This window comes from Falco rusticolus, chromosome 18 (assembly GCF_015220075.1).
Source record: "Falco rusticolus isolate bFalRus1 chromosome 18, bFalRus1.pri, whole genome shotgun sequence".
Taxonomy (NCBI): Eukaryota; Metazoa; Chordata; class Aves; order Falconiformes; family Falconidae; genus Falco; species Falco rusticolus.
Genome location: NC_051204.1, coordinates 3,262,218 through 3,286,484, shown reverse-complemented (window position 1 = coordinate 3,286,484; position 24,267 = coordinate 3,262,218). Strand labels below are relative to the sequence as shown.

At 57.1% G+C, this 24,267-nt stretch overlaps 1 protein-coding gene across 2 annotated transcripts in view; it reads right to left on the bottom strand.

Annotated features, from left to right (window-relative positions):
- The window catches only part of ZNF385C (zinc finger protein 385C), an 80,832-nt gene that overhangs the window by 43,562 nt on the left and 13,003 nt on the right, over positions 1 to 24,267 (bottom strand). Inside the window, exons 1-2 of one of the 2 annotated variants that reach the window (XM_037410959.1) lie at positions 16,222 to 16,468; positions 9,628 to 9,876 (exon numbers count right to left, since the gene is read on the bottom strand). In XM_037410959.1, the coding sequence (XP_037266856.1) occupies positions 9,628 to 9,874 (247 nt within the window). In that variant the 5' untranslated portion in view covers positions 9,875 to 9,876; positions 16,222 to 16,468. Of the gene's footprint in view, positions 1 to 9,627; positions 9,877 to 16,221; positions 16,469 to 24,267 lie in introns of those variants that run through there. The other variant, XM_037410958.1, reaches the window with a different exon arrangement.

The window sequence follows — 24,267 nt, the reverse complement described above, 5'->3', positions numbered from 1 at the left end:
GCCAGGAGCCGCCTGACCCCGGAGCACCCCCAGCACTGACCCAGCACCTTGCCCCCTGAGCAGGGTTGAGCCCCCCCTGGGAAAGCCCCCCCCCCCCCCCCCCCCCCAGGACAGGGGTAAGTGGCCGCTAACGAGCTGAGACATGCTCATGGTGCCGCTTTTACCACTTTTTCTCCCCACTTCAAATAAATTCCAGGCTTTCCTCCTCCAAATCTGCTGAGCTGATGCTACATGGGAAACTGTGAAACATTCCGTGGCTGCATGTTTCCCGTTGCTCTTAATCCACTTCTAATTAAGATCACGTGTGAGCTAAGTGGCCATAATACAGTATTGTTGCAACTTGATAGCAAACCACATGGAGGAAAATTACAGCAAAATCCAAGATTAAGCCTATCAGGCTCCCAAAATACAGTGCTTAAGAATAACATGAGGTGACCTCCTCCTGATTTTGGGAAAAATCGCCACTGCCCGCAGCATCCCCCACATGCAGCACAGCTCAGCTGGCAATGCCCGGTGCAGAGGGCAGCCCTGCCCCCCCCCCCCACGGCCACAGCCCCCCTGCGACCCCACGTCCACAGCACAGCATAGAATCATTTCAGTTGGAAAAGACCTTTGAGATCATCAAATCCAACCATTAACCCAGGACTGCCAAGTCCATCGCTAAACCAGATCGCTCTGCACCACGTGGTAAATACCTCCTGGGATACAGAAACACCCACACACAGTCCCACGGGGAGCAAACCCACCCCCCCAGAAGGTTCAGCCCCCCGGCACCCCAAGCTGTGACTGAAGCTGATGGTTTTCCCAGAGCCCATCCCCAGCCGCTCAGCCGGGAACGCTGCACTGGCTGCTGCGTCTTCCCGGGGCTCAAAGCGCTAAACCCCTTTATCCCAGCTGCCAGAAATGATGGCAGCCTTTTGAAGAGGGTGATTTTAAAAGAAAGAAAGGAGCCGGGTGGGAAGCAGCACTCATAATTTAACAGGCACGTTACCGGAGGAGGAATCAGCCTTGTGGCCGAGCACAGGACTGGGTGTTCTCCCCCCGTGATGCCCCATCCTTGGCAGATGAGCTCGGCTCACACCCTCCCCCTGAGAAGCGCCTGGTGAAGGTCGGAGCCATGTCACACTCAGGGGACACTTTGGGGGCTGGCAGGGGGCCAGCAGCCCATCTCCAATAGCTGTGTGCAGCTGGCAGTCGCTGCCCAGGTCTCCCCTTCAAAATGACCCCCGGTCCCTCCCACCACCCATTCCCTCAGCTGGACATTTGCACCCTCGGCCACGACACCTCTCGCCCTCTTGGGCACGGGTCCGGTTCCCCTGAGACCCCCCTCCCCTTGTTCCCCCTCAATACGCTGAGAAATCACAGCTTGCTCCCCTCCCCTCCCAAACACCCCCGTGGTCGCTGACACCCATGGCACAGACACCAGGCTGCCAGCGCACCTGAAGTTTATACTTGATATATATTATCTAGCTTGTTATCTTTTGGCTTTATCCCTATTTTTTTAGTTTAAGGCAAACCCCTCCTGCGGGAGGATACAGCCAGAGCATCTGCCCCAAATCCCCATTCCAAGTGGTCCGACCTCCTTTGAGCATCACAAAATAGCCTGCACCAGGCTGTGCTTGCACAAGCAACATCCAGTAGCTTCTCTGCGTCACTTTTTGGCTGAGAGTTTACATTTTAAGGATCTTCTTAGAAAAAGTGTGTCAGGAAAAAAAAAAAAAAAAAAAAAAAAGAATCCCTGAAGCCTCTGGCCAGAAGTCAGGGTGCAGAGCAGAGGGGCGGTGAGCTGATGGGGAAGGCACTGCATCAAGAAAATCCTTTCAGCAAAAGTTAACAGCTAATCAATTTATATTTTTTTTTATTATTTGAAGTTACCGACTCAATAAAATCAGAGATTAATTATGATACAGTTATTAATCCATGATAAGCTGAATAGCTGGGCTTTTCAGAGGGAGAGCAAGTTAATGGGGTATTTTCAGAGGATTTAAAAAGGGAGCAGTTTTCTCCAGATTAATGGGCTGGCACAAGGGTGACGTGCCGAAGGCTCGCATGGCGCCTCTCACACAGAGCCCGCGGGCCTTGCCCCCCCCCCCCCCCGCAAAATAGCTTTTTTTGGTATAATAAGAGCATTTAGAGGAATGAAGCTTTTCTACCCATCCCCAGTGATGGGGTAGATCTCTGCCCTTCTCACCCCTCAGCAGTGGGGCTGGGGCAGGATCCCTGCTCCCCCCCGGCCCTGCCAGCTCGCAGCCCCCAGGAGCCTTGAGGGATGTCCCTGCGCCCCCCAACAGGGAAAAGACAAGTCTGGGAATAAGCAGAAGGAAGGAAAATATACAATTACACAACCACGCTTCTTCAAGTGACACCTGATCCCACCGAACATCTTTAAGACATGAAGAAAACAGTAAATTTTCCCTCCCTCCCCTCGCTGAGATTCCAGGTTATTCAAATCTGATCTGAAAAGCTATTTTTAATCATCTTTGCTTGCAGCTGAAGGGAGCAGCCGAGGCCAACAGAGCAGGAGGACTCCGTATGCTTGTCCTTCGCTAAAGTTACAGAAGCTTAAAATATGAACCCCGCGCCTGTTCGGCCACGGGGTTATCGATCAGCACCCGGGTAGACGAAGCATCTGTCACAGCTGAATATTAAAGACCCTTTAACACAGAGGGTGGCCAGGGATCTGCTGTTAGGAAGTTCAGGAGAGCCTGATGCGGTGCAACGACACCCCCGGGAGGGACATGCCCAGCTCCTGGTGGGGTGGAACAGGAGCATCCTACACCCAGCCCCTGCCAAACCCTTCCCCACTCACCCACCGCTCCTTTCCATTCCCAGCTGCTCTTTTTCCTGACACCTATAGCTATTCCAGTCAGCCGACCTTATGGTCAGGGGTCTGCTCAGCTGTGCCAAGCGCGTGAGCCCTGTGAGCGCAGCTCCTGCGCCAGCCAGACCCTTCGTTTTCCCTGCTAAATATCTCCCAAAAGTCCCCAAAGTGGGAGAGCAACAAACCACTGCAGGAATTACAGGGGAAGCCAGAAAAAACTGACTTTCACCCCCCCTGCAGCATCACTGCTGCAGCTCCCTGCGGGCTGCTGAGGCTGGTCAGGGGTGGGGGCTCCTGGCAAGGACCGACACGGAGCCGGGCACGTTCCCACCGCACCTGCCCCGGCTTCGAGGACATCCCAGCCCCGGCCCAGCTGGCGACGTGGCTGTTGCACCCCGATTAGTCCCCAATTAGACTCTAATCCTGCATGTTTGTATATTGTTTAAATCAATACACTGGATTTTATTGCAGACAAAGCGCCACCGAGCATCGCCCTGTTTATTAAAGACAATTAAAGGATTCCGTGCATAACATGAAATTGAAAAAAATTAGATTGGCACCCATTTTCTTGGTAATTAACAGCTAAAGAGCACAGACGGCAGAGAGCAGCAGGGGGAAGGCAAGAGGAGGCAGCTGAGCCCTGAGATGCTGGAGCGCACAGAGCAGGATCAGGCAGCGGCGACGCACCCACTGGACCATCCATGGTCAGACACCCCCCCCAGTTCCCCTCCTGCTGCTGGTCTCCACACCTGGGCACTGATTTCCCAGGTGATGCTCTGGGTTTCAGGCTTGTCTACCGGCAGGGTTATCCCAGCCCAGCAGAGCACGGCCGTGAACTGGTACTCCTCCTTCGGCACAACAGGCTGCAGGGACCCTCCGCTTGCGTGCTGAGGACAGCTCGCCCAGGCCACCGACAGCCTGGGCGATGCCCGGGGGGTGCCAGGCTTCATTCAGTGGTGCAGCACCCCAGGACCCCCCTGCAGCCACAGCCCATCGCTTCTGTCTGGATAAACCAAATTTCACACATGGTGACCCCGTGTCTGCACCACAGGCTGTGACAGAGGAACCACTTGAGGGGAGTGGGTTCCCCCCCCAGCACCCAGAAGCAGCTCTGCCTGCTGCCAGAATCGGGGGGGGGGTTGGCTGGCACCCCCCGTGCAACACAAGATAACTCCCACCGGCAGCTGCCCGCCCCTCCCCGGCTCCTGGCACAGGCTCCCATGGGGTCCCCATGTCCCCTCCTGGGGCCCATCCGCTCCGCTGCGCACCCAGCGATGCTGAAGCTGTCACACCGATTTCTCTGCTCATCTCAAACCCTTCTGCTCTGCAAACACGCACAGACAGACATTTCGGCAGCTAATTGGGGAAACCGGACTCTTTCCCTTCGCGAGGAGCCGTTATTTCAGCGCTGCGCTGCCAAGCGGGTGGGCATGGCAGCGCCTGGAGCCCCAGTGTGAGCACTGGGATGGCACTGGGCAGCCCTGGAGAGGGTCTGGGTACAGAACACCATGGGGGCATGCGGAGCAGAGGAAGACTTTGTGACATGGATTAACACCAGGGCACAGCGGGCTCTGGGTGTTTTGACCCAACGGTGCCCACCCGACCACAGCACTGGGTTTGGGGGAGAAACCTGGCAGCCCCCAGGGCTGGGAAAGGTGGTTTGAGGTGGGGTTGGGGCTGGCGTAGACCCTCCTGGCATGGGAAATGCCTAGGCAGGGTGTCCTTCCCACCGCCCCTGGCCAAGGGGGACATGAGCTGCTGTCAGCTCGGATCTGCCTGGGAAGCCGGGAGATTCCTGCTCCAAAGGTGAGAGCTTCCCGCTGCCTTTCAGTGAGATGGGAGCTGACAGGGCCCAGGGACACCAGCTCCGGCAGCCAGGCAGCACGAGCTGCTCTCTACATCCCGTGACTTTTTCGGGACACTGGTGGAAGGGCCTTTTTGGGGAGCAGTGGACAGCAAGGGTGTAAATTCCTGAAACGCGCCAGCCTAGCCCATCCTGTGATGGGCAGCCCCTGAGATCATCCAGGAGGAAAAGGGAAGGCAGCAAACCCTCGTCCCCTGTCCCCTGCCCTCACCAGCACTTTGTGCTGGCACTGCAGCCACTGCTCCCCATTTCAGGGTGGCACAGCTCCTTCTGCTCCTTTGCCACCAGAACAAGGAGGGTTTTTTTTTCCATCTCCTGGCTGGGGGTGCACGAGGACACCAAGAGCAAACTGAGCTCACTTGGGCACCCTTGAAAAATCACAGGCAGTAATTAAATCACTCTTGACCCAGTTGGATTTGGACTGGCATCTGCAACAGGGAAGCATCTTTCATCCGTGGACATCCCTGTATCTAATTGTCGCCTGCGCTGCAATTCAACAGGAGACAATGGAAATCTATGATTTGCCATGCAAGAAAATGCCTAATGAACAATAATTTGTTTTTAAGTTGGGGGGGGTGGGGGGGTGGGTGTCTTCCTGGCATAGAGCTAATAAATTGTAATGATACTGATTAGCACATCTGTTTGCCAGCTAAGCTCCTCCACAGCTTCGTTCCTCCAAATGCAAGTGATTACAGCTTTGCAGAAAATAACTGATCAGAGAAGCCAGAGGGGAAACGGGGAAGATCGAGCAGCGTCTGCGGAAGCTGCCTTTGATGTAGCTGTAGATGTCAGTGCGAGACAGAGATTCCAGCTCAGCAGAACATCCCGTCTTTGTTTAACTCAATTATTTTGTTTAATCTATTGCCTTTAAAAACACCCCCTTCTCCTGAGGCTGCCCCAGCGCTGACACGCTATCAGCCCCATGTTAGCCTGCCCGCTCTGTGGGTTGTGCTGGGCTGAGCCCATCACCAGAGCTGGCATCTTGGCCAGGAGCTGCCTGAGAAGGTGCTCCCAAAGGTGCTGGTTTGGCAGGTGAAGGGCTCCAAGAGGAGTGTGATGGGTCCCCCCAGCACCCAGCTTCGCCCAAGCAACCGTCACCCTCCCACCCACGCTGCAGCCCAGGCACCTTTCCAGCCTTGTCCTGAGCTCCCCTGGGCAAGGCAGAAAGGGCTGGTCCCCTCTCGGCAGCTGTGGATGGCTGGGGTGGGGGTGGGGGCTCAGCCCCTCTCCCAGCACTGGTGACACGGGGCTGGGTGGCACCGAGCAGCCACAGTGCCATCGGTGTGACCGGCGCAAAGGGGACATGGGCGTCGTGTCAGCCGGTTCCCAGCCCTAATTTGTGATTGGCGGCCACGTGCCCCCCAAGCTCATCCCTCAGGAGGCCGGGAAAGGCTCCCCGTGACAAAGCTGGAAATGACATTTTTAACCAAAAGCGTGGGGGAGAAGGTCGGCTCCGGAGGAGCAGGGCAGGCTGTGGCAGGAGCAGCATCCTGCATGGGCGCAGCTTCCCCACTGCTGCGGTGGGGGCAGGAGGGGTGGGCAGCCGAGGGGAGCAGATGCCGCCTGCGATTTCCCCACATAAGCAAATTGCAGCCCTGCACAAGCAGAAGCTGACTTCACCTTGAACGCCAGAGCAAAGCGTGCGTGAGGCTGCCAGCGCAGCAAAGCCCCGAGGGCTCTGGCTGTCTGCTGGAGCCCTGGACGCTGGCAGAGGTCAGGGATGATGCAGAAGTACAAAGAGCATACTTGTATGCTCTGAGATTCTTTGGCTCGGTAGGGAACACATCCCTGGACAGCCTCCCATCGAGCCACAACCGGGTCCAGGGGGAGAATCTGGAAGTTGCAGGCTGGAATTTATGAGCCCTGTTCCCATTAAAATAGCAAGCAATATTTCCATCTGTCAGTAAAGGAGGATAAACAGAGCCGCTCATTTGCATATCCCAGGCCCTGCTCAAACCAAACCACCACCAGGGAGGGCAGGAGTTGGCATTCAGACGACCACTGCCATGCTAGGAATTTATGGCTCCAGCCTGCCCCGTCTCTAGCAAGAGCAGGAGCAGGTATTTATACAGGCTGATCCCCAGGGGTCTGCCAAGGCCAGGGCACTGCGGCCAGGGCAGTGGCAGCACCCGCAGCGCCCGGCTGCCCACCCTCTTGGTGTGCTGGGGACAAGCATCCTCCTGACCCGCCTGCGAGCCAGGTCCTGCCACCACTGACCTGAGGAAACTCAGTGTTCAGCGAGATGGAAAATGCTGGAGGGGAGCACGGGTCCAAGTTCGCATCCAGGACCCTGCACCCCCCCCCCCGCAGATGCGCCAGGAGCCACCAGTGAGCCCAGCAGCGAAGGCACCGGCACCGAGCTGGGCCACCCTGGTACCCAGTGAGCATGGTGTGTGTGGGACACGCTGCTGCGATCACCCACCCCCCTAACCAGGGCTGGGGGGAGGGGGCAGACACTGCAGGTTTTACCACCCTGCAACCCGCTGCTGCTTTGCTGTTTGCAAAAGCCTTGCAGATTTGTTTGCCAGCCCTTCTGATGTTATTAAACAAACATTGCCTGACAAAATTGGCACCGGACTCCAACCCCCCACGGCTCTTCAGCAGAGCAGGATAGCACGCCAGGGGGCTGCCGGGCGCAGGGGGCTCGGGAGTGATGGGTCAGCACCAAACACGCCAGGTTTTAAAGAATTCCAGCACATTCCTGCCCTTTCCCTATCCGTCAACTCCTTGTTATCCTCACACCAGATAAAGGCATCAACTACAAAGTGCTTTGGAGACCTCAGCTCATTGATCCCACCTGTAATTGGTCTGTCAGGAAAGGAGGGCAGCTGCCAAGCTGGCTGCCCAGTGCAGCTCGAGGGGGCTGTGCCCGGACCCCCTGTGACCCCTGCTCCCTGCAGAGCAGCCGCAGGGTGCGCAGCCAGCAACACCCTCCTCAAATGCAGCAGGGTCTGGGGGAAGCACTGGCCCCTGGCCCCCCAGGGGACACCAGCTCCGGGCACAGGTGTCCTCACCAGCCTCAGGAAGGAGCAATTCCCTGGATTTGCTGCTTAACCCCACACAAACCCTCGCAGCCAAGCGGCTCGGGCAGAGCTGGTCAACCGTTGTTGCAGGGTGACGTTTCTGGGCACATTTCCCTGCTTTTATGCAAGAGAAAATCTGCTGCAGTCAGCTGTACGGGGCCCAGCCAGGTGAAGGCTAACAGATTGCACAGAGGGCAAGCGAGTCCTTGCCCTCGCACGAGCTCCCACCTGGCGGCACAGCGCCCGCCGTGCACCAGCATCCCTGCGGTGGCTGGCAGGTGAGGGGCTGGGACCACCCACCCAACCCCGGGGACAAGCACCAGCCCTTCTCGCCTGCTCTGAAAGTGCCCCCAAGAACTAAGGGGAGGAAGGCAGAGACTCGGTTAGTTGGCTCAGCGCAACACGGATCCCCTCGGTGCTTTTCAGCAGAGTTCTCCTTGCTCACGCTGCAGCCTGACAACTAGTCAACACGCGGCTCTGCACCTCCCGGAGCTGCAAACATGGAGTGGACGTCGAGCCCGCCTGGAGGGATGATGCTGGGCTGCTCTCTTGCCAGCCATAACACAGCTGAGGTGTTTTATAATAATTAGATGATTAACAGGAGCTCCACTGCCCAAAGGAGAAACCATCCACAACTTGCAGCAGCCCCGGAGCGTTACACCCCCAGCATCGCATCGTGTGGATGATCAGCAAGTAACACAGGCCACTGAGCGTGTCACCCCCGGGAGCTCAGACACTTAGGGGCATCCCAAAACCCACACTTGTGCCTCCTGATGATGCAGTGCCCGAGGTCCAGCGCACTCAGCCCATCACCTAAACGCTTGGTGAAAGAAAACCACCGACCTTAAAACATCTTGTCAAGGGCAAGCACGGAGCTGTCTCGGCTGCCACTTCTGCTAAGTGGCTTTTGTGATAAACATCAGTCTCTAAAAGGAAAACAAAACCTGCCCTTGTTGCAACACTGGTGCTTTCCTTCTCACTGGAACAGATCGACCCTGTTAAACACACGGACCCCAGGCGGCGCAGCTTGTCTGATTTGTGTAAGGCCCTTCAAGCGTCGGTGTCGCAGCAGACAATATCCCAGCGCTCGCCGGGACCTCAGCGAGCTGAGGGCTGGCAACAGCTCCCCTTGCACAACGGACCCAGGGCCGTGACCCCCCCCTGTGCAAACACACCATGGGAGCCCTCCCCTTGCAAAGCAGCAAGATTCCCACCCCCCACCAGCACAACAGGACAATTTGCCAAGGACATTACATGTCAAAGGGCCAGTGGGACCCACAGAGCTACGTAGCGCCGCAGTACCTGAGCACAGGGCACGGCAGGTCAACAGGGGTTGCCAGTGCTGAGCACCTCAACAGAAAAACAGAGATGAAGTTTCAGAAGATCATACTTTCCAACAAAACTCCAACCATATTTGAAAACGTCACTTGAGAGCTTTTGAGAAGTCCATCCGTAACCCTCAGCACCAAAATCTAAGCAGCATTTCGAGACAACAACAGCCAAACTCAGCACAGCTCCAGGAGATGTGCACGGCAGGAGGCACAGAGTCAAGATGGCACCTGGAAGCAGGTAGCCAGTAACCCAGAAGCCAACAGCCACTCCACCCTTGGATGCGCTCATCCCAGCTGCACGAGTCATCTACAGAAACCCAAGAAGATGCTCACGAAGATGCAAAGTACCAGCGACTGCCTTTGCCCATGGACAGGACCCCCATGTGTCCAGCCATCCAGCGCAGCAGAGTGGGCTTTCAGGCTCCTGGGACGCCCCTGGAGCTCAGGCAGCCCAGCGAGTGACGATGCCAAGGACACAGCACAGCGTTCCTGAGCATCCCACGAATCCAGCACACCAAGCCCAGCGAGGAGCTATCCCGGAGCGAGGGCAGCCTTTGGGCAACCTTGACCTGATGGATGGGCTCCTACCTTGGGCTGCCGGCATCTTCCCCTTGTTGAGCTGCTTGAGGCGCTTCTGGTGGGACTTGCCGTTGTAGTGGATCTGTGCCTGAGCGGCTGAGTTGAGCTGGATGTTGCAGACGTCGCAAAGCGTGAACGACTGGTGCTTCTTCTCCCGCTTCAGGCGCTGCTCGGGCTGGCTCGGCGGGCAGCTGGCCGCCTCCACCAGCCGTACCCCGTTCTCGGGGTTGTGGGATGGGCTCAGGGGGCGCTTCATGCCTGCGGGAGGAAGGACAGACCCGCCGTGAGGACAGAAGGATGGGGAGAGGGGCCAGGCGAGGCAGGAAAACCCAGCAGAGGTCCCACACCTGCGTGGTGCCCAGGCCGCCTGCAGCTGGGGGGACTCCCTGAGCAAGAGCAACAGCGGTTGCATCCGTGCGAGGAGTTGCGTTAGGCAAGACAACATGAGCAGCAGATTTCTAGGAGGAGCTGGAGCAGGGAATAACCCACTTCTTCCAGGTTTCTAGCACCAGGCGACACTCCTCGTGCCAGTTAAAAGTCTTTCTGTGCACTCCGGGACAGCACCGTCAGTTGACCCAGGGCAGAGCTGGGATGGTAACCAACTCTGGGGACAAGAAATTCAACTGGAAGGAGCTGCATGCTGCCTGGTGTCCCCAGGAGGACTGCCACCGGCACCTCAAGCCCTTGCTCACCCACTTTAAGGGGGTGCCTGTCCCAGATGCTGGGCTCTGTGGGACGGACTGGCACAGGGAGCTCAAGCCCCAGACCCCAGACAGGGACACCACATGGAAGAGCAGCCCACGGAGGGGCTGGGGTCAGCCAGGGACAGCCCTCACCTCACAGACACACTGTCCCCACTGCCCGACCCCAAACTGGGAGCTGGTGGGACATCCAGAACTGAGCCTCAGAGAGGCACGAAGGTCACCCGAGCCCGGCGATCCAGTTACCACCTTGGAGCTGGCAGCTGCTGCTTACAAATACACCCAGGCACGCTGCGCCGAGACACCCCGAGGGGCCAAGAGTGGGGGACCAGGGTGTCTGCGGGTGGTCAGAGAGGCCCCAAAGGTGCCCTGGGTGTCCCTGGCATCCTCAGGAAGGGCTGCACAGGCACAGCTCGGGGTTCACCTGTGCACCCCTCAGCCATCAGGGACCAGACCAGAGGCTTTGGTTTGTGCAATAGGCAGCCTGAAATGCCGCTGCCATCCCTGCCTGGTTTGGTGGGCTACCATCCTGGAGACCCTCACTCAGCAGCCCCAGCCCACTGTTCCTGCCGGGGGGATCCCTGCGCATCCCCTTGGACACAGCTGGTGTCCCCCAGTCCTGCTCCCACCGTGCACCCAGCCCTCCCCACCCATCCCCGTACACGCACCCACAGGCTCCACTGGGGATGAGTCTAATTTCTCCCCCAAGACGACCCTTGAGCGCCCCAAGAAGTGCCCCTTGGGTCCCCAGCAGCCAGCCCGGCGGGGGGCAGGGGAGTGTTCTGGGGGGCTGCCCACCCATGGCGGGGGTCAGGGGAGTGTTCCAGGGGGCTGCCCACCCATGGCGGGGGGCAGGGGAGTGTTCCGGGGGGAGGGGTCTGCCCACCCATGGCATGGGGCAGGGGGATGTTCTGGGGGTCTGCCCACCCATGGCGGGGGGCAGGGGGGCGTCCGGGGGTGCTGACCCCCCACCCCTCACCCAGCACCCACGGGGAGCACGCAGAGCCACCCAGCTGGGTGCCGGGACCCCCGGGGGGCGCCCGGCTGCTCTCCAGGCGCTGCAGCCCCGGCCGCGGCCCCGCGGGGGCGCAGACGTTCCACGCGTGGGGGCCCACGGCAGCGCGGGCCGGGATGCGGGGGGCGCGGGTACCCCCCACCCTGCGGAAGCGGGGCGCACCAGTCCTCAGCGGGTTCGGGCGTTCTCAAGGCACCGGTCTCACCTTGCTCTTCCCAGCTCCCCGGAGCAAGCATCTCCCCTCATCTTTTAGCAAATTTTAAATTTCCTTTTTAAATTTTAAAATGAAATTTTTGCAAAAAGTAACGGAAGGTTTTTCCACGAGCTGTTTAGTTGAGCTGGAGGCAAAAGCCAGGACTCACAGGGATGGACGGGGACCCAGGCTGTGCTCCCCGACACTACTGGCTGGTACACGGAGCCAGCCCGGTGTCACCCCAGGGGATCCCAGCACCCCGGTGCCACTATCCCCTGCAGGAATTATGATCATTTTTGCTCAGGGAGGGGGAGTCGCATGCAGGGATGGACCAGGACCCACACAACGTGCTCCAACCCTGAAGCCAGTTGCGCATCGGGCAGAAGGTTGGACCAACCAACATCCCTTCCAACCTTGATTACTCCACGATCATTTGCAATAAGGTCCTTAAACTCCTGCTTCACCAATTAAAATACTAAGCAGCGTAACTAAATGAAACTTTACATTAAAAGTAAGTACAACTACTTTTTGGCAGAAGGATTTAGGAGCCTGAAGGTCACGTGCAGCCCGCTGGTACCCATCAATCCTGGACTCTCTCTAGAGACCTCAGGATTTTTCCTGAAGCTCCAGCTTCACCTTCCAATGAAAATGAAAGGGAACTCATAGCCCTTGTGCTTGAGACAGGTGAAAAAAGCACAGCCCAACCCTGAAAGGCTCACCTTCCCCATAAATTTTATTTACAAAATCAGAAGTTTTTCAAATTATATCTCCTGGATTCAGCACGCATGGGGCTGGCACAGCTGCCCCGCACCCAGAGCAAAGACTCCAGCCTCCAACCGAGCCACATCAGCTGTGGCCATTCCCCAAAAGTCACAGCGATCGATGCACGATCACACTCGGACGGGCAGGGAGCCCTGTGGGACCATGGGGAGAGGGCTGTTACCAGAATAACCATTAGCCGAGCAGCCGGAAAGCAGATGTGGGAGACTATCAGCATCAGGAATGTGAAACGCTGGTGGGGACACGCCAGCAGAGGCAGGTCCCCGGGTGCCCTTGGCATCCTCCCCCTCCCTGGGTATTTTTAATGCAATTACATCCCGGGAGGCAGAGCTAAAATTGGAATATTATGTGGACAAAGTATCCCAAAAGTCTCCCTTGTCTTAAAAAAAAAAAAAAAAAAAAAAAAAAAAAAGGGGGCGGGGGGGAATTGCTGCTGCTGCTTTGATTAGACAGTGGCTCCCTGTCCCGGCTCTCATTGCAGTGTTTAAAAGGTCTGTCCTAATTGCATGCACGCTTGTCTCATTCACTTAATTTCTGCTGCGCCTGTTCTGCTTCTCAGGTGTCAGCACCATAAATTCGGTGACTTCTGGCTGGGACAGGTCCCTGACGGCATGAGGGCCTGCGGCTCCCCGACTGGTGGCTCCTTTGGGGCAGATTTTGCCTTTTCTGCAAGGCATTGAGGATCTTTTGGGGGGCTAACAGCCCCTTTCACAGGAGGGAAACTGAGGTACGGTGAAGGTTAAGTGACACCCCCACAGCCCCAGGGTGACTCAGGGGCTCTGAGCCAAACCCAAAACGAAGCACAGGGTCAGCACATCCCAGTTCCACCACCTTATCCCACCCCGGGGCCAATGAAGCCAAGGTTTTATCTTCTCCATGGAGGACCATCAGCAACCTCATCTTTTGGGTGGTCTTCCCAAGGGACACAGGGCTCCACTGGGATGGGGGGCCGAGCTGCCCACTCACCCACCTCTACCCAGGCTGATCAGCATCAGTGACACCCCAACAGACCTGCGATGCCCCCCCTGCTATCCACACGTTTTGCTGCCCTTTGCTCGGAGCCACCAAGGGCTGTGCCGGCCCCACCGGGGCAAAAGGCTCCTGCCGGGTGCGAAAAGCTCCCTGACAGATGTCCAAATCTCTCTGAAATAAAAGAAGGTCAGAGCGGCTTGGGTGTCACCGCGGTGGCGAGCGCTGCGTCAAAGCACCCGTCCTCCCACCACATGGCATTTCCAGAACACGCTGCCCACCCGGCATGGTGAGCCCCCAGCCCGTCCCCCGCCAGACACTGGTCCTCAGCCCAGGTCACCCTGCCCGCAGCACGCCGAGTCCAGGGGAGCTTTTCCCCTCTAGTCCTTGCTGCTTTTATTGCTCATGATCACTTGGAATAACAAATCGATTCTATTGCCATCCCCTCGTCCCCTGTCACTCCCAGCAGCCGGGGCAGTGTCCCCAGCACAGCGGGCAGACGGGTCTGCACAGCAAGTTTGTAATTCTAAGGTCACTTTTATACTCTTGTATAGTAGCCCATAACCTTGCGTCTCTCCCTCTCTTTCTTTCTTTAATAACACCATAAACATGTTGCAACAGGCTGTAAAGTGCTGACAAATGTTAGAATTTAAAATCCAGGTGTTAAATATCTGATATAAGAAACGCTCTGGTTTATAAAGGGTGCAGGATGGCCTCCGATCCAGGGAGCATATCCATGTGGTTGGAAGGGATGCAGCAGTTGGGCTCTGCCGGGTGAGGACACACGACTTCATCTGCTCCAGGACCTTTGCAGCCACCACTCCCTTTGCCGACCGCCGCAGTCCAGCCCCCCCATGGACCACGCTTCCCCACCAAAAGTGATTTCTCCTCCCAGGAGCCAGGCCGGATTCATTTGCACCAGCAGCCCAGGCTGCAGGACCCTGTCCCAGTATTGGTGCTGGTCCCAGGGATGCTGCACCCCCGGGTGCCGGTGTAACGCTTGAGCTGAAGCCCAAATTAATTTTAGCCCCTGGAGAACCTTGTCTGGTTGCCTGAGCACCCGGGGCCTTGCCCTGTCCTTGGTGCGCACCCGGCAATGAGATCCCATTTCCCAAGACGCCGGCACCTCCAGGCACTCTTCGCAGGAAGCCAGCTTGCCCTGCCCCGTGGTCCCCTCTGCGGGGGACACCCTTTTGCTGCGTGTGGCCAGCAGCTGAGCTTTTGCAGCAGCCCCACGCTGGGACATCCTTTACTTGGGCTCCTAAACGCCAACCAAACTCTTGTGAGACTGCAGGCACCGTGCTGCCACGCGCCTGCCCACGCACCGTGCTGACGCAGCATCCCTCACCTCTGCAGCCAGGCAGGGTCAAGCCTCGGTGAGCCCCTGGGCTGTGTGGGTGGACCAAAGAGTGGCCTGTGCCACACTTGGCCACCTTCTGCCCAGCGGCTCTGCCAGGAGCTTGTGGGCGACAGCAGCTCCCGACGCCGGCAGGGAGGAGCAAGGGGGATTAGCGGAGGCGATGCCAGCAGACATCTGCAGCGTGCTGACACATTTACACACCCTCAGCCTGCAAAGGAGGAGTTGGAGCTCAGGGCATGTGGCAGAGGTCTTGCAGTCACCCACCCTCCATGCTGTGTCCCCCAGAATCTCCAAACAGCTGATTTTTAGCAGAGGGAATAGGCTTGCACCCAGAAAAGCAGTGGGATGGGCATGAGCTAAGCCACCAGGATAGCAGGGTTCTGGCTAAGCTACAAAATCCCGATGAGAGCGCAGGTTCGGTGCATGCTGGGTCCTTTGCCTCAATTCTGATGCTCCATAATCTGGATAACACAAGGACAGACCCAGCGAGGCCATCCCGGGGTGCAGGGAGTGCGGTTAAACACAGCCCGGCCAGAGGTTTCCCCACTGATGCAGCCCGAGCATCTGCCCAGGGATGTTCTCCCAGTCCCACCCCAGCAGGGACCCTCAGGCTCCCTCCTGCCATCGGCACCAATTTGCACCCCATGGGCATTTTATTTGGCTTGAACAAAACAGAGTCAACACGCGGGGCCAGAACCACCACGCAACTAAAACCGCCTTCGCTGCGGAGTCGGAGCAGCATCAACATTCCTGATCTGAAGATCCCGTATTCCACAATATAGAACTGGGGCAACAGCCACCTGAACCTAAAGTCTGGATGAATTTGCCAAGAGAGAAATCTAAGAAACCTTAAAAAAAAAAAAAGTAATCTGATTTGAGTTCACATGATTTCATAACACGGAATCCGCTTTCCTTATTTCTGGTTGAGTGCACGTCATCGTAAATAAAAGCAACGGAAGTACAAGAATTAGTATTAAAGTCGCCACCAACAGCTGTCACAAAACTCACTTAAACCCCCCCACCCCCCGAAGCAATGAGCTAATTTGCAGTGGCCCTGTTTGCATTTGTAAGGATCCCCAGGACAGCCAGCAAACACCACGGTCCCTTACCCGAGCGCAACTCAAATCACGACTCAACTCACAACTCAAATCACCGCATCTCACTGCTGGCTCAGTCTGCGTTTTTCTACTGAAACTTGCCTTTGGAGCTGACAGTGTGTCCCCATTAAAATTGGCCTGAATGAGCTAAATCAGCCAGTAATTACACCACGCTTGGGGGTGTAAATCTCAGCAGAGGGTCAGTTCAGATCTGGGGCAGCCCCGTGATCCCGTCACCACCATGCAGGTATTTGCACCGTGGATCCCCAGCCACAGCTGCCCTCCAGAGACCCCCAGGAGTCCCAGACCCCCCCAGGGAACAGAGGACCCCGGCTTGGGGGTGGCAGCCACCACAGTCCTGCCTTGGCACAGACCCCTCACTGCTGGTGCAGGCGATTTCCAGCCCACCCACCCATTTGGGCTCAGCACAAAGCGATGCTTTAGAGGCAGCACCTGGTGCCCCCAGCCCAGCACGGGGAGGCTCTTACCTGGTCGCCGGCAAAGGGAGCGCGGAGCCTTGCCCTTCGCAGCCACCCAGCCAGCTCCTGCCCGTGTGCCACGGCTGTCAGGGCACAGCGAACGCCCCTACACCCGGCGAGTTTCCGACACTTGGCTCATATTTCAAGGAACGCTTCAAATGCGGTTCGATCGCCACTAAATCAGCCCTCATCAGCAGCCTCCAGCCTCCAGCCGGGGTGAGTAGGAGCTGGGTGCCTGCGGCTCAGCAAGTTTCCAAAAAGCCCTGAACGTCACGGGAGGGAGCAGGCGCCAGCTGGCAGGAGGCTGCACCAGAGGAGCTACCTTGAGCCAAGAGCAGGCGAATGCACCTGACATCAGCTTTGTTGGTGGATGGGGAGATGGGGCAGCTTCCTGGGCTGCCTCGAAGGTCAGACCCAGAAAATTCCCTGTGCAGCTTCGTTAAGAGGCACCAGCCGCTGGTAGAGGGATGCAAAGGCAGCCAGTCTTGGCTGCGGCAAGCACAGGGGGGCTGTGGCCCCGGGATGGGGTGGCCCAGGAGACCTGCGACAGCACCAAAGAGATGCTCTGATGTCCCAGACTAAGAGCTGTGCCCACGTGGGCAAACCACAGATTTCAGAGGGCCCTGGCCGTGCCTGCATCACTTTCAGCATTTCATAACATGGCATCAAACCAGCCCCCTTCTGCCCCCCTTCAGCCCCAACATATGCTCTGCTAATGCCGGGGCGAGGCACGTTTTAGGATCAGTCCATAAACCTTCCTGGTCAGAGCAAGGATTAGGACGAGCCAGCCCTCCTAAAGAGCTCTGGGCTGCAGGCTGGCTCCTGGCACAGGGACCAGGGCACGCAGGGGGCTCAGACCTTGAATCCAAGCCCCTCGAAGCACCCGGGCTGGCTTTTACCCTCAGATGCCCCCCAGGTCTCCCGTCAGCCCCACTCACTGAAGGGCAGTGGGACAACGTGCAGCACCCCGGGCACACAGAGCATTGCACAAGCACACCGCTGCTGCTGTGCATGTCCTCTCGTTTGCACATCAGAGATCATTAACACCACAGGGCTGCGTGTCCCCTGAATCAGCAGATCTCAGCCCTGCTCCCAAACAGCCAGGACAGCTAAAACCCAAACCAAAAGAGATGCCGCGGAGGGAGCAATGCTTCTTTTCTGCAGCGGAGAAGAGAACATGCCCATGTGCCCCAGGAACCAAGAGCTGGGAAATGCCTCTCGGCTCCCATCCCAGGGTCCCCTGATCCCTCAGCTTCTAAAACCACATTGATAACGAGTTGATTAATCAGCTTCAGCAGGGACCAAACGGGCAGAGTGAGGTAACGAGAGTGAAAAAGACAGTGGCGACAGGACAGGCAGGGCGCACGGGCTGTGTCTTTGCAGAATGATCAATGAGGTGGTGCTGGGTCTGCCAGGACCAGGTCCCGCTCCTCCCTGAGGGTGGGCTCCTGGTAGCAGCCCACCCACTCCTGCACCAGCAGAGAAAAAAGCAATGTGATACAGGCAGGGAGCCTGACATTTTGTCCCCAGGGGTTCAGCTGTAAATGTTAGCACAGCCTCAGGGAGCAGCAGGAGAGGAAAGATTGAGGCGCCAGCGATTCATCATCCCAACTGGCTGCGGCTCCCCCCGGCTGCTCCGCACGCTGCCAGCTGAGGAACGCCTGGCACAGGGCTTGCAGGATCACAAAATCCTTCAGGTTTCTTGTGATCAGCACAAGGATTAGGGCAGAGCCACCTATTACAAACCCACGGCGAGCTGAGGCTGCGCCTGTCCCCCGTGCAGCCACCCAGCCCCAAGCCCTCTCCCCCACATGATGCCAAAATAAAAGGAGGGCACAAAGTTCCCAGAGGATGCAGGTGGGCAAAGCACCAGGGCTGAGCTGGCTGCGGGCATCATCCCGGCAGGGAGGAGCTGGCAAGGTGGGGGATCTGAAGTGTCACAGCAGAAGAATAAAACAGGCAGCTTAGCCGAGCTTTGGGGGGAAAGCGGGGATGTCACCCTGGCACAGTGTTAATCACGGGGCAGCTGCCGGAGCGGCGGTGCCCAGCCAAAGGGATCTGGCAGATGACAGCTCTGGCTGCTCCCCCGCTTGCCTCTTAAAATAGACCCATGGAGTGCAACCCGATGCAGCCACGGGGCAAGTCTTGGCCAAGCTGCTCCTCACCGGCTCTTCTTAGTTGTTACAAACAGGGTTGATTTTTTTTTTTTTTTTTTTTTTTTTTTGTCTTTCAGATCCCCCTGAAATCAAATCCAGACACCACTTGTGAGATGGCAGCATCTCCTCTGGCCGCAGGGCTGGCTCCTGCCACCCTGACAGAGCCCTGACCCTCATGGCAACTCGCACAGACCCACAAACCATGAGGTGATGCCGCACGTGGCACGGGTTTGCTGGGACCGGAGCTCCCCGAATGCACCGTCCCTCCCATGGCTGCTGGGGGTCGCCCTGCCCTGGGCCCGACCCCCACCCCAGGCTCCTCGCTGAGCTTGCTGCAGCTATTTTATACCAGAAAATAAACCCCAGAGAAACGCGTTCTGCCATGGGGAGGGGTCTGAGCCCTGGCAGCACCTTGTGCCCCTCTTGCTGAGGCTGCCAGAAGCAGGTTCCTGGGCAAGATGATTTACCACATGTGCAGGACTTGGAACGAGATTATCGCATTAAACATCAAAAGCCCCAATTCAGAGCATGCCGGTTCAGCTCCCTCTGCGGGGCTCAGCTGCGTTTCCTTGCAGCTGGGTTTGTGCTAGAGCCACGTAAGGAGAGAAAGCAAAGCTCGGAGGCCCCGCCAGGCAAGCACCGCTCAAAGCTTTTGCTTTCAAGTGAGAAAAGACCCTCCCCGGGGGCCAGCAGCCCCGCCAGCCCGCCCAGGCAGGATGAGGCCACAGCCCAGTGCCCACCAGGCTCCAGCTCCGCCTGCCCAGCCCAGGCGTGGGTGCTGTGCCCAAGGCAGCTCTGCCATCACCACACAGCTTGGTCCTGACCCCGGCACCTGATGCCAGGCGAGGGGCTGCCAGTTCCCAGCGAGCCACCACCAGCGCCAAAGGCTGGGCCAGCAGTGGCCACCACCGGAGGCACAAAGCCACGAGCATCACGGTGGCGGTCACATTCCCCCACCCATGTGTGCCCTGGGGGGCAGAGGTAGGGGATGCCCACGACCACAACTCACAGAGCCGAGCTGGGGTCCCAGCACGGACCCACAGCAAAGATGATCAGTGTTGTCCCCACAGGCTCCCCTCACTGCTACATCTGGGTCAGGAGCTTTTTGGGGCAGAAACTGGCTTTTAAGCGTGTCTGTGGATAGCTGCTGGCTAGCACGGAGACCTCCAATTTAAGTTGAAGTTCTTGCAGGCTACTGTATTACAACCTAAATTAAATATTTCATAGCGCTAAGCAAGTGACATTTGAAATCCAGTCATTGCTGGGGTATCAAATAAAGATATTTGCAATGGGATCTGTTCAAATCCATGTAGTGCTTTGGATCAGTCCATCAAAGTCAAGCCCAGTGCTTTATTAAAATAAAAGTTATCAAACACCTGATCTACCGGAGGCGGCTCTGGAGCCCACGCGGTGGGGCAGCAAATAAGCTGAGCCCTGCAAATCCATGAGACTGCCATTAAAGTATAGCTTCGAAAACTATTTTCATTAAAAAGGCTGGTAAAAGACTTTGCATTACGCCTGCCTTCTGACCCTTCCACGACCATATGTTGCACGTATGTTAACCACCAGGACTGAAATACCCGTGTCCTGACCAAGGCTCTGCCTCCATCCCAGGTTCACACTCAGGAGAGCACAAGCTCAAGAAGGAGCTGCACCCAACACCACCAAAACCAAAATGATTTCTTTCCAGTCCAGGACCCCCCAAATGAAACAGGCACCAGGACCTACCAGAGCATTGCAGGAGGTCTGGCTAGGAGGACAAAGCAATCCCTGCGCAGGGGTGCTGGGGTGCAGGTGCAGGGGTGCTGAGCAGCACACCCCCTACCAAACCCCCAGGGCTGCCTCCCTCCCCTTTTTATAGCCCTCCCAAACGCAGCCCAGCTGGGGCTGCCCTTCAGCTGGGTGTCACCTGCAGCAGAGAGAAGGAGAAGCACCAACCCCTGGCCAAAACCGAGACCTGGGTTCAGATCGATCCCTCCAGTGCTCAGCATTCCCGGGAGGCTGCCCAGTTCTGACAAACGCCCGATTTACTTCCCTGGTTAAGCACTACGCTCGCTGCCTAAAAACACCCTCTAAAAATGAAAGTTTGTCAAAATATAACAAAACTACTTTCATTAAGTTCTCTAAATAAATAAAAAAAAGCGCTTGGAAAGATAAGAGCTGGAGGAGGATTTTCCGCATCAGTTTCAGCATATGTGACACAGAATCCAGGCAGCAGGATCGGGCTTGATGGTCAACATGCTTTCAGGGACAAATCTGGGGAAAATTGGCTTTACCAGCACGTGGTTCAGCCCCACCAGCTTCAGCAGGAACGAAAGGCTCCCCGAGCACTTTGTCACGAGGGCTGCTGCCAGCTCTGCCCTCTGACCGTGGCCACCAAGCCCGGACCTTTGGGGAGAAGGGACCAAGAGAACAAGCCTGACACCAGGGGTCCCGCAGCAGGGGGATCGCCCCTCTGCCGATCCGCCCTGGCATGATCTGCCCCAGATCTGCAGTGCTTGTCATGGCACTGAAGTTCCCAAACCTCCCAGCTGCTGGGAAGAGCTTGAAAAAGCATCTCTAGCTGAAAGGTAGATGACAAGTAAAAAGAACCCCGAATTTATTGTTTTCTTAGAATTGAGAGTGGGAGGATGGAAAATGGGACGACCCATGATTTTTTAATGCCTGCAGTTGGCAGCTCCATATTCAATGCGACAGCATCCCTTTAAGAAAAATATGTTCATACACAGGAAAGAAAATAAATTGGCAAAGCAATTTGCTTTCAAGCCAGCCTGACAATGCCCCACACAAACATTTTACTGCAGCCTTGGTTGAGCCGCAGTGGCCGGCACTCTGTGCTGGGCAGCATATAATCTAAGAGTTTAAGGATGCTTCACTGGTTGACAAGCCCATCTGCTAATACTGGAAGCAGTAATTTATCCCAGAGATGGTACAAAAAAAGAGTGGAAGAAATAATTCATTGTGTGTGAGACGACGAGGAGACACGTTGTCACGTTATCACAGACAACCCCACAATACAAACAGAGATGCTTGTTACGGAGTCTGAACCCGGCACGATCAAAGGGCTTTCTTCATTTGGGACTAGGAAGGGGGTGAAAAAGAAAAAAAAAAAAAAAAGGAAGAAAGGAAAAGGAGAGCTGAATCAAAGCCTGTGCTTACCATTTCTTATGAAAGAAACTTGTGAGAAATGCTTTCTGCAGAGCAGTTGGGAAGCAGGACCTGAGGCGAGCACCAAACGGGCAGGACCCGGTGGGACCCACCGCTACCGTTCCCCTCGGGGCTGCGGGAGCATCAGCCCCAGCGCTACCAGGGCAGTGGGCAGGGGACGCGGCCGGGCCAGCAGCACCAGCAGGAAGGATGGGGCTGGGTAAGGCAAAGAGTGATGGCACCAGAGCTACGGGGGGCAGAGGAGACAGAAGTCAGGGTCCAAACCTGTCCTTCACTTCTGCATCCGCGCTGCTCTCATGCCTCAGAGAGAGGGACCACACAGCCAGTGCTTGCTGCCTTCAGATTAGCCATGGCAATCCCTCCATCTGTGGATTACTTCTGCAACCTTTTAGTTGTTTATAGAGATTTTGGGGTGTTTACCAAAACCCCTCCCAGAGCTCCTTTCAGCTGGCTGAGGCTGGGGACCAGTCTGAGACAGCCCGGCCGTGCCCATCACGGCTGGCTCAGGCAGCTCACTGCTTACCTGAGGCGCCTCGCAGGAGGTGGGAGCTCAGCCATTTCCCTTTTAATTGGTTTTACTCATTTTTATGAACTTCCAGCTACCAGCTCTCCACCAGGCTTTGCTGGCTGCTCTGAGGCACTGGGGTGCATGGCGTGGCTGCCCCGAGCAGGATGGGAGCCCGCCAGCAGGATGCTGCACTGCCCGGTGCTGGACCACAGGCACCCCTGGGCTCCCTGGCAGCAGCTCTCAGGAGGGTGGGGGGCTCCCCCACAGCAGGTATTCGGATGATGGGGTGACTGGTCCCACCCTACTGCACCCTGCACCTCCAGGGCATCCTGACGCCTCTCGCATCCTTGGAGCACCCAAACCCAGGATCTGCCTCAGCCACATAATAAGGGTATTTGTGCAGATCTGGCAGAATTATTAAACTCTCCAAACTGTGACAAAATCTTACACGCATCAGTAGGGCAATGCCTCAGGGAAGGCTGGGGAGAGATGTGGACACCTTCCTGGGCTGGAAGGATGGAACACGTGTTGGTACATGGCAGCACTTTGGGTCCTTCCAGTCATCAAGCCCCTAAAGCCTGGAGCCTGCTGGTGGTGGTCCTACAGCCCGGGGGTGGCACGGTAGGCCCAAGCCCCCTGAGCCTGGTGGCAGTGAGGACTGGGAGGTGCTGCTGAGGGGTTCCCTGGGAGCAATGGGGGTGCAAGGTTCCCATCACAGGGCTACGCAAGTGGCAGCTGCGCTGTAGGAGCGCTGGTTTTCAGCCTCAGCTCACATCTTGAAACGCTGACTTGCCTGTGAACCGCTGGGAAACCATCACTGATCGGCAGGGAAATTAAATGGGACAGATGATAATTAATTGTCCATGTCTTTCAGTGTCTCCTGGACATGGACTAATGAAGTTATACATTACTTGCTGGGTAGAGGACAGAAGAAAGAGGAAAAGACTTTTAGAGCTCGGGTTTAATCAGTTTGGTGATAAGCGTGACCTGTATCAGTCAACTCCTCTCCGCATGCTGTTTTGGTTTCTTTGGTTATCTCCAAGCTCAGCAGCCCGTGGCTCCCACAAGCCGGCTGGAGTCACTCCCCGCTTTTGCAGGGCCAGGATAAAGTCGCAGGAAGCCAATCGCCGCAGTGTGAGCATCCTTTGCTGTAGCAGAGGTCGCTGGTGTCAGGACTGAAGCACGTGCGTCCAATTAAACTGAGAAACCTTTGCTCCGAGAAGGCCAGAAGGCAGCAAGTGTTGGCTGGCAGCACAGGTGACAGCTCTAATATTTATTTGGGCAGCACCATTAACGTTATTTAATGAGCTCTAGTGGGTCAGCTTTCCTGTTTGAAAGGAATTTGTAAATGGACTCATGAAAAGTTACTTGTCTCCCTGCCATGGAAAACACGTGGACACAGGCTGTGAGCAGCCAGCCCCGGGCACGCGGAGCCGTGCACGGTACGTGCCGCAGACGGCTTGCTGCATGGGGGGGCTTCGGGTGGGTTTGTAACAGCACAAGGCTCAGGTCCCAGCTCAGGCTCGGCTGGTGCAGGAGGAGAGACTGGTGATGGCACTGGGACTCACCCCCAGCACTCGGTGAAATTTTGCCCTCCCTTCCCTGAGCACCTGCTCTGTCACACCGCGCCAAAGGGGACAAGGAGCCCGTCACAGCTGCGTGGCCTGGAGAGTGCTCGGGCAGTTACGGGGTCCCCGCAGGGTGCTGGGGTGCCCACAGGAGCCTCACTCAGCTCCACGCCAGCCAAGGCACTCGGTGCCTGCTTCCCTCCCGCGCATCGGTGCTGAACGGGAAAGATCTCCCTCCTCTGCCGCTCACCTGCCTCCCACACCAGTCAGCACGCATGGCACTGCCACCACTGTGGCGCTGCCACCGCGGGGGCTGCCTTGCTGTCACCGGCGGGTGCCTGACACAGGGGGATGGCGGCACTGGGCACCGAGCAGGCAGCTCCCGTCGACCCGGGCACGTGGCCGATGAGCAGCAGGGGAGCCATGGCTGGAGGAGAGGCTGGTTCTTCCACAGCGGCATTCCCAGGGCGAAGCTGGGGAGCTGCCGTTCCTCCAGCCAGGCGCAGGATGCAGCCCCGTGCTCAGCGCTGCCCGCCAGCAAATTCCAGGTGATAGGGAAGACGGTGGGAAGGTGGCCCGGGCAGAGGTGCTGGCAAGTCCACATCCTGGGATGCACGGCCGCCAGACACCACGGCCCGTCCATGCCAAGGGTCCG